Consider the following 9,367-nt stretch of genomic DNA (forward strand, 5'->3'; position numbering starts at 1 on the left):
TTATACAATTTTACGAAAATTGCAAAACGTTAAATTTTTAATTAAATCCGAAAAATATCTTTTTTACAATAAACAAATTAATTTTCTAAAATATATTATCGCACCTGGAAAAATTAAAATGGAAAAATCGAAAATCCAAATAATAAAAAAATGGTTTTAACCGCAAAACGTAAAGGACGTTCGAACATTTCTCGGATTTGTAAATTTTTACAGAAACTTTATTAAAAAATACGGCGCGATTACCACCCTATTAACCAATATAACCAAAAAAAACCTAAAATTCCAATGGACGGAATAAATATAACAGGTTTTTAAATAATTACGAAACGCAATAATTAAAAAACCAATTTTCAAAATACCAAATCCAACGAAACCTTTCGAAATCGAAACCGACGTATCGGATTATATAATTGGAGGATAATTTAATTAGCAAAACGAAAAAGGACGGTTGCATTTTTGCGCCTTTTTTTCACAAAAATTATATAAATTAAAATTCAATTACCAAATTTACGACAAAAGATTTATGGCCATTATTCGAACATTTGAAAAATGGAAATTATAATTATCCGGAATCAAATACGAGGTATTAATTTATACGGACCACAAAAACCTAATTTATTTTACCATTAAAAAAATATTAAACAAACGACAAATTAAATGGTTAAAATTCGTATTAAAATTCCATTTTAGGATTATTTATCGAAAAAAATAGAAAACGGCAGGGCCGACGCCTTTAACCGGAAACCAAACCACGAAAACACAATACCAAAAAAATACGGGTTATTTTTACGATAAACGAAAACGGAAACCTTTTACCAGCGCACCGAAACCTAATAATAATAAATACGGTAATTACGCCGGAAAAAATACGAAAAATCCACGGAAACAAAACCCACGGACACCAAAAAATTTCCAAAATATGGAAACGGCTAAAACAATACCACAATTTCTAAGGAATACGATAAAAAATACGAAAAACCATTAAGAATTGCGAATTTTATACCAAAAACAAATCCGCAAAATACAAATTTTACGGGTTATTGCAACTTTTACCAACCCCCAGCAAAACCTGGTGTTACGACCAGATAATTGGGCCGGTACCAGAGAGGCCGAATGGGGTCACACCCCTCCTAACGACATTCGCCCAAAAGAAATACCGACCGGCAAAATAATAATTACTTAAAAGTAAGGCCACAAAATTTTACGTAACCTTATATAACGGCTAAGGGAATGGATTTTTATGATCTGTAAAATTTCGATTGAAAATTACAAATTAAATAAATTAAAAGAGATTATATTCGGAATATAATTTATATAAAATACGTTTATTACCATATAAATAAATTCGATTTTAGAATTATTTAGCAACAATTAAATTTTAATTAATTTTAATATTTATTTAAAAACGATTATAATTTCACCCCCCAATTATTAAAAACCCCAATTACCCAATTAAACGTTTAATTGTTTTAACCCATTATATTTTACCATAAAAACAGGTTACCACGATATTTTAATCGTAATATTTTAATTATTCCTGTTTAATATTTTACTTTAAAATATACCGAATAATACCGCCGAAATAATATTTTTTAACAGAACCAGCCTTTAAACCCCTTTTATTACCAACGTTCCGGCCAACGTTAACGTTTTGCGTTAAATGGTCGCGACGTTTTAAACCGAAAATCGACAATTCCAGGAACAAATAACCAAATAAATTAATTAAATTAATAAAAATTATATTAAATATTTTTTACTATTATTATATAATGGTATTATAAATATTTTGCAGGGATTTTTTACAGGAACCCGGGTATATTTTTATTTTAACGAGGATAATTTCGATAATAATATATGTTAATAATAATGGTGCTAACAGGGGATATAGGGGTAAACCCTAGGTGCGGCGTGGTAAATAACCAGTGCTAAAAGCGCTAAATAATAGGTAGAAATGCACTATAATTTTGGTACTGATAAATAATTGGTTGGGGGAGATTTTGCTTTATTTCCCTTACATACTCTCCGACATCGAAATGGGGGTCCGCACGCCAGAAAAGGTTCCGGTGCCGCGAATGAATTTCCGAAAAACTAATTTGTATGGGTTTTTGAAAAAACACCCTCATTTGCATACAAACCATCTCTGGGTTTGCATTTAAACGTTAACTTGGTGAAATTTTCAACCCGGTACAGGGTAGCTGACTCGCAGGTGCAGGGTGGGTATTAAACCCGGTACAGGGTAGCTAACCCCACTCGCTGACCTTTAAATTGCATTCCTGCATTAACAAAGTAACGGAATTCCACCATTCCCCACTCCACTTCGGCACTAAATAAAATTGGCTATATACAAATAAAAGTGGGCCTATTACATGCAAAATAATGCATATAATTAACAATATAAATAAAGTTATTTACGCAATTTCGCTTTTAAAAGGCGACGCGTTCGCCTGGTTCGAACCAACCCTACGAAATTATTTGGACTATAATAAAAAAAAACCGTAAAATTAAAATTAACCGCATTTTCGACAATTATAAAAATTTCGAAAAATATTTTAAAAAAAATATTCGGTAATCCAAACGAAAAACGTACGGTTAAACGTAAATTGGTGCGTTTTACCCAAACCAAATCGGTATCCAAATATACCAGTAATTTTCGACAAATTACCGCCAAACTATTATAAGGTAAAAAGGCCCTAATAATACGTTTTTATGCGGAATTTAAAAAAAAGGTTAAAAACAAATTTGTTAAAAAAAACGACCCAATATATTAGCAAAATATATGGAATTAGCGGTTAAAATCGACAACCAATTATACGAGCGAAAATTGGAACAACGCGAAAAACGCAGCGTATAGGGCCCAATTTTGCGATAAATTAATATAGGACGCAAATATTAATACCCTAAACCGCTTCGCCAATATAATACCGCGTATAATACCCATAACGGACCTATGGACCTAAACGCAATTTAATACCGACAATTTCGCAAAAACCCCAAAAATGGCAAATATTTTAAATATAATAAACCAGGATATATCGCGCGAAATTGTTCCGAGATATATCACGGTACCCCAGGATTTGCCACGGATTTTAGGGGCAAAGCCGAAAAACCACGAAAATTTAATACCACTAACTATAACCAAATACAACCTAACTAATATAATATAATAAATTGGACCACCTATTATAACGACAATTATATAACCCACAATAGTTCCAAAATTAATATAGGTTAATATTTATAAAAACCCCGAGGCATTCGAACTTTAACGGTAAAAAACCGAATATTTATTGGGATAAGGTAACCAATTAATTTATACCGATAAAACGCAAAATTACCCGAATTTATAAATTCGGACGTTTTAGGAAAATCGGATGCGGAACCACTGGAACAAACCCACCATATTAAAATAACAAATTAACCATTAACCGAAAAATCGAATGGCGATTTTGGAAAAAATTTTAGCGATAAAAAAAACGCGACCCCAAATATATATAATGCAGCAGGGGCCAACGACCCGTACAAATACGAAAAAAAAACAAATCGATTTATACCGAAATAACCAATTAATATAATTCCCAAATTATATTTTGGTATAACAAAAACGAAATTTTATAAAATATATAATACCGATATTTGGAAACCACCCCAAATTAAACACCGCATACCCGGAATATATTTACGTTTTTTGGGCAAAATGTTTTAAAAACAATTGCGGAATTTATTTAAATAAAAAGATTTATTATAATTTTTTTCCATAATAACGATTAGTAACCGGAATCCACAAAATTTATATAATCCAGGAATTGCCCAATTGGGAAATTAAAATTAAATTCCGAAAAAACCCAGCGGTTATTTTTATATTTAGCGACGAATACCCTATGGCGTACTGCCACCAGCCCAATTTCCCATGGTACGAATATATTCGCAATATATATAAAATCCATATATTAACCAAAACCCAAAATTGGCACGTACGAAAATAACGATACCAAATATCTGCACCCATAACTAAGATTATATGGGATCCGCAAATAAAAAATAAGCAGGTACCCACGAACGCACGCAGGATATTAATGCCCGCAAAATACCCATTCGACCAGGTTAAAATAAAAAGCAATTACACGCCCCGAAATAAAAAAACCAAGGACCCACAACGCGAATCCAGCAAATTAAAAAATTAGGATAGTTAGACGGTACAGGGCACCGAACGGCGAAAAAAAAAACGGAAATAAAAACTTTGGACATTACGCAAAATACGGTAGCAAAATGAAAATATATATTTTTTAATATATAATTCGATAATAAACCCATACGAGCATTTTTTAATAATGGAATATAAGGCAATTATATATCCCCAAAAATCGTGAAAAAACGACGGATATTTTGGTAATAAAAGAAAAAATTATACCAATTGCAAACCGTGGAAAAAAAGGTAATTTTATACGGGAACGGTATTATTAAAACAAAAATCGTATATTTTTGGATGGAAAATTACGGACGAAAAAAACGAATTATTTTGAATATTACGGAAACAAGGGATAAAAATATAATTTTAGAAATCCCTTGGTTTAAGAAAAGCAATTTTCGGATAAATTGGATAATAAACCAAATCCAATGGAAAAAATACCTGTTAATTATATGCATTATTTTGCATGTAATAAGCCCACTTTTATTTGTATATAGCCAATTTTATTTAGTGCCGAAGTGGAGCGGGGAATGGTGGAATTCCGTTACTTTGTTAATGCAGGAATGCAATTTAAAGGTCAGCGAGTGGGGTTAGCTACCCTGTACCGGGTTTAATACCCACCCTGCACCTGCGAGTCAGTTACCCTGTACCGGGTTGAAAATTTCACCAAGTCAACGTTTAAATGCAAACCCAGAGATGGTTTGTATGCAAATGAGGGTGTTTTTTCAAAAACCCATACAAATTAGTTTTTCGGAAATTCATTCGCGGCACCGGAACCTTTTCTGGCGTGCGGACCCCCACTTCGATGTCGGAGAGTATGTAAGGGAAATAAAGCAAAATCTCCCCCAACCAATTATTTATCAGTACCAAAATTATAGTGCATTTCTACCTATTATTTAGCGCTTTTAGCACTGGTTATTTACCACGCCGCACCTAGGGTTTACCCCTATATCCCCTGTTAGCACCATTGTTATTAACAGGTTATGAGCCCGGAAAGGTTCTAGCTAGTGCACTAAAGCGCACTTTGCAATAATGGAAAGCCCTGTTTTCAGGCTTTAATTTGGTTATTGTCGCATATCCGCAGCACGTATATTGACGAAGATATTGCTGTTTTTGTGCAAATTGTTGGTTATAGGTGCTACGTTAGCACCTATCCCCCCTGTAATTACAGTGAGGGGTCGCTATATTAGCGTTTGACTCAGGCCCAATTTTCAGGCACTGCAGCGCTCGCTCGATTGCAAATCCCAAAATTTTTGGTGTGGTTTTTATGGGTTGTGCATCGCTATTGCGATTGGTTCAAATTTTTAGTGCGTTAATTAGGGTTTGCGCTAACGAGTCAGGGCCAAAACCCCTGTATTCGCCCGCTAATAGCCCAGTGATCCACTAACCGAACGCTGCAAATTACCCTGCAGGTTACCCTGCACCCACCTAGCGAATTGAACTTTCGATCGCTAGTGCACCTGGATCGGTACAAATAATACCAGGGCACCCATTAATTGTGGATTTAGGGATTCCAACCCTGTATTTTCAGTGGATTCGATCATTGAAAATAGCAATAAGCCCTATATTTGGCAAGTATAGGCCTGTAACCGTTAGAAGGCAAACGGCTATAGAAAATCCTAGATTGGGGTATTTACCCTTAGGCGACTAGGTTAGTTTTTAACTATAATTCAGGCCACCCTACAATGGAAGACAGCCCTATGTCGGGCCTCCCAGGCCCAATTCCACCGGATAGGGGCCCTGAATCCAGCCCGAATGAAGTTCTAACCGCTAAATTACAGGCGCAAGATCTGCAATTAAAAGCGTTAACTACGCAATTGGATCAACTTCAGCACACAATTCAACAGTTAACATCTCTGTTGACGCTGAAAAATGGTGAACCCACTAGTTTTAGTGGTATTGCGGGTATTAATACCCCCAATAGCGGTAATCTGGAGGCCAACCCACAGATTTTTAGCGCTAATACCGCTACCGCACCACCTAATCCACCCGGTAACCTAATTCTAGGTGACGGGATAGGTAAAGAACTATCAAAACGGGTATTTTCCTTCCCCGAAAATTGCAAATTAGTAGGGGCTAGCAATTACGACCTGTGGAAACAGGCACTTATAGTACAATTCAGGGCTATAAAAGCTGCGGAATTTATTTCCAACCCTGAAATTGGCTATAGCCTACCGGAACATGAGCAATCAGTCCTATTATTGCTTATTAAAGACAGCCTAACCAAGGAACCTTTAGAATCCATTGCATGGCATTCCAGCCCTGTAACGGCCTATAAGACCCTGGAAGATAGCTATTCCGTTGCACCCGAAATTAGCAGAGACTCGCTATATCGGGAATTTCACGCCCTAAATTTTTCGAAATTTAGAGGGTCAATACCAGAATTTAACAGCCGTTTTAATTCCCTGGTAGCTAGATTAGCGAATGCCAACGTGCAAATTAGCCCTATCGATGTACGAAATCAATACCTACGGGCCCTGGAGGGGACGTTCCCTACCTGGACCGAACGCCAACGCAGTACCCAACGGGCCCTGCAGGCTATAGGCCAAAATTCGGATCGATTAAATTTGCAATACCTTATGGCGGACCTTATATCCGAAAATTCGATTTCAGGCTCTACAACTGCCAAAGCCACTAATTACAGGGCTGAAGGTCGAAAATCAGGGAAAAAAGGCGCTAAAAAGGACGCTAAAAAGGAAAATAATGGGCAGGACGGCACCTCCAAATCACGAAAAAAGGGCAAATCAACCCCTAATTCGGATTCGGCTATTGCAAAAGATAATAAATCCTCCAATTCCAGCGAATCGAACGCTGGAACTTCCATGATTTCAATGGATTTCGAGTTATTTACGGGCTCGATTCCAGGTGACGTTAGCGTTTGCGCAGCGTATAACGCCCTGGAACAGGCAGGCGATTCGGGCGGTAATTTACCGTACCGGGCACTGCAACAGGAGGTTAATTCCGCTATTAGCGGGGTTATAGAATTATGTTCGGAATCGGATTCGGAACCCGATTATACCGGTAAAACGCTAAAACCACAGGTATTAGCAACTAATTCTAAGGCTAAGACGAAGCCTGGAAGCGGCGTAAATAGGGACCCTAAGCCCCGACGGCTAGGCTACCCGGTCCTGTACGATACAGGTAGCACGCACCATATCTTTGCAAATAAGCAATTTTTTACCGATTATACCCCCGGCTCAACAGTCGAAATCGGTACCGGAGGTGGCCCTGTTAGGCCTATTGGCACTGGAACTGTTAAAATACAGGTCCGGTATGGCTCCAAAATTGACGAATTTAGAGAGGTTACGTTAAATAACGTGCTATATATCCCCTCGTTTGGAATAAATATCGTTAGTGGGCTAATACACTACAATACAGGGGGCGTATTATTAAAAAATACCCTGTACGATCGGGATCGCAAGGCGTGGGGACGCCTAAATACCGCCAAAAATTCGTTCTGTTTGGAGGTAAAAGGGTGCGATATCCTTATTCGAAATACTACATCTACGGTTTCGAATTACGCCTGTGTAATTGGTGAATATAGCACCGCCTCTAGCCTAACCTTACAGGGGGTTACAAAGGGCTACGCAGCCCCGTTGGAGGTAAAACTAAATAATATAGTCCCTGAAGACCAAGACGACTATAAAATCTACACCGATTCGGAACCGGGAGAAAATACGGTAACGGAAGTGTTAAATCCCAAACAAAATAAGGATATAACCGTAGATTTACCTGTAATGCAGAAATTTAGTGCAAAAACCCCTGAAAATCCACGTGAGATTGGGCCCCGTAGGCCCGGTAAGCCGCTAGATGACCCTTTTAAGCAGCCTAATACAAAAGGGGCTAATACCGAAAAAGAGGGGGTTTCCCACACAAGAAATCCGTTGTTAGAACCTCCTTTAGTACCGGAATTAGTGCAGGCCCCTGTAAATTACCTCCCTTTAAGCCTAAATCGAACTACCGATGGTTGGGTAACAGCTGAAGGAGACGGAATTACAGGCGATTGTGACGAAATCCAGGCCCAAAAAGCCCTGTTATGGCACAGGCGCTTAGGGCATATAGGGTTGTTATTGCTTAAAAAGACCGCTAAAAACGCAGACGGTCTACCTAATTTCGACAAAATTAGGGCTATTACCTGCATTACTTGCATTAAAGCCACCTCTGTTAGGCGTACAAATAAAGGGGCACTCCCTACACCCCCTAATATCCTCGATTCCATAGAGGGTGATACAGTAACCCTTAAACCTAACCCTCACAATAAAAAACCCGTATTTTTGTTATTAGTGGATCGAAAATCACGTTTTCGGTGGTCGATCTCACTACGGAATAAAGCCGGACCTACGGTTTTAGTGGCTATTAAAGGCTTTTTTAAGGTTTTAAAAGCTACGTACGGGCGCTACCCCACTAAATTTCATTTTGATGGGGGGCACGAGGTAAATACAGAGCTTCAAGATTGGTTTGCAAGTAAAGGTGTTAATTTTAGCACCTCCAACCCCTACAACCATGGCCAAAACGGGCTAACGGAACGGTCCGTTAGGGTTATTTTGGATAGGCTAAGGTCTACCATTTTAGCGGCAGGTCTACCACTATATTTATGGTGTTATTTACTGTCAGCCGTGGTTGATTTAGTTAACCGTACAGCGGTAACTAACAGGGAGTTAACACCCTACGAGGAATTTTATTCCGAATTTCAACCTGGATTACCACACAGGCCTAATTTAGGCCATTATCGGGTTATTGGTACCGTATGCCAGGCTATTATACCGCTGGAAAAACGCCAAAAATCCAACAAATTGGCTCCCCGAACGGAAACAGTAAGGCTTTTAGCCCATTTATCCAATTCTACAGCGTTGGTTTACGCCCCCGCCAGACGGGCCGTATATAAAACCTCTACCGTAAAAATTTTAGAGGGTATACCCGCTGAAAATTTGGCTATTCCAGGGGAAACGCTACAGATTTCAGAGGGGGAAAATCCAGATTTAGAGGGGGATTCTAATTCTGAACCTGAAGACGAAATCTACAGCGCCAAAACTTTGGATCCAGTGGATAATAATCCCCTACCTCCCGCAATTACAGTTCCTCCCTGGCCTGTACAGTCTACTGTTCGCCCCCCAGAGCTTATAACGGTAGCGGTGCCTAATTCAGCACCTAAAATAACGGAAGTTCCGGTGTTTTCGGCAC

At 38.1% G+C, this 9,367-nt stretch overlaps 2 protein-coding genes across 2 annotated transcripts; one reads left to right on the forward strand and one right to left on the reverse strand.

Annotated features, from left to right (window-relative positions):
- Positions 1-1,897: 1,897 nt before the first annotated feature.
- On the reverse strand, positions 1,898-2,360 carry MGG_16073 (uncharacterized protein; the record flags this gene model as incomplete). The annotated part of the gene is made up of 3 exons (XM_003708952.1): positions 1,898-1,956; positions 2,020-2,088; positions 2,246-2,360. Coding segments are annotated over 3 exons (243 nt in total), but the record flags the coding sequence as incomplete, so codon positions are not given.
- Positions 2,361-4,660: 2,300 nt separating this feature from the next.
- On the forward strand, positions 4,661-5,123 carry MGG_16074 (uncharacterized protein; the record flags this gene model as incomplete). Its single annotated transcript, XM_003708953.1, has 3 exons — positions 4,661-4,775; positions 4,933-5,001; positions 5,065-5,123. Coding segments are annotated over 3 exons (243 nt in total), but the record flags the coding sequence as incomplete, so codon positions are not given.
- Between the last annotated feature and the right edge of the window lie 4,244 nt (positions 5,124-9,367).

The sequence above is a fragment of the Pyricularia oryzae genome, chromosome 1, assembly GCF_000002495.2.
Source record: "Pyricularia oryzae 70-15 chromosome 1, whole genome shotgun sequence".
NCBI classification, from domain to species: domain Eukaryota; kingdom Fungi; phylum Ascomycota; class Sordariomycetes; order Magnaporthales; family Pyriculariaceae; genus Pyricularia; species Pyricularia oryzae.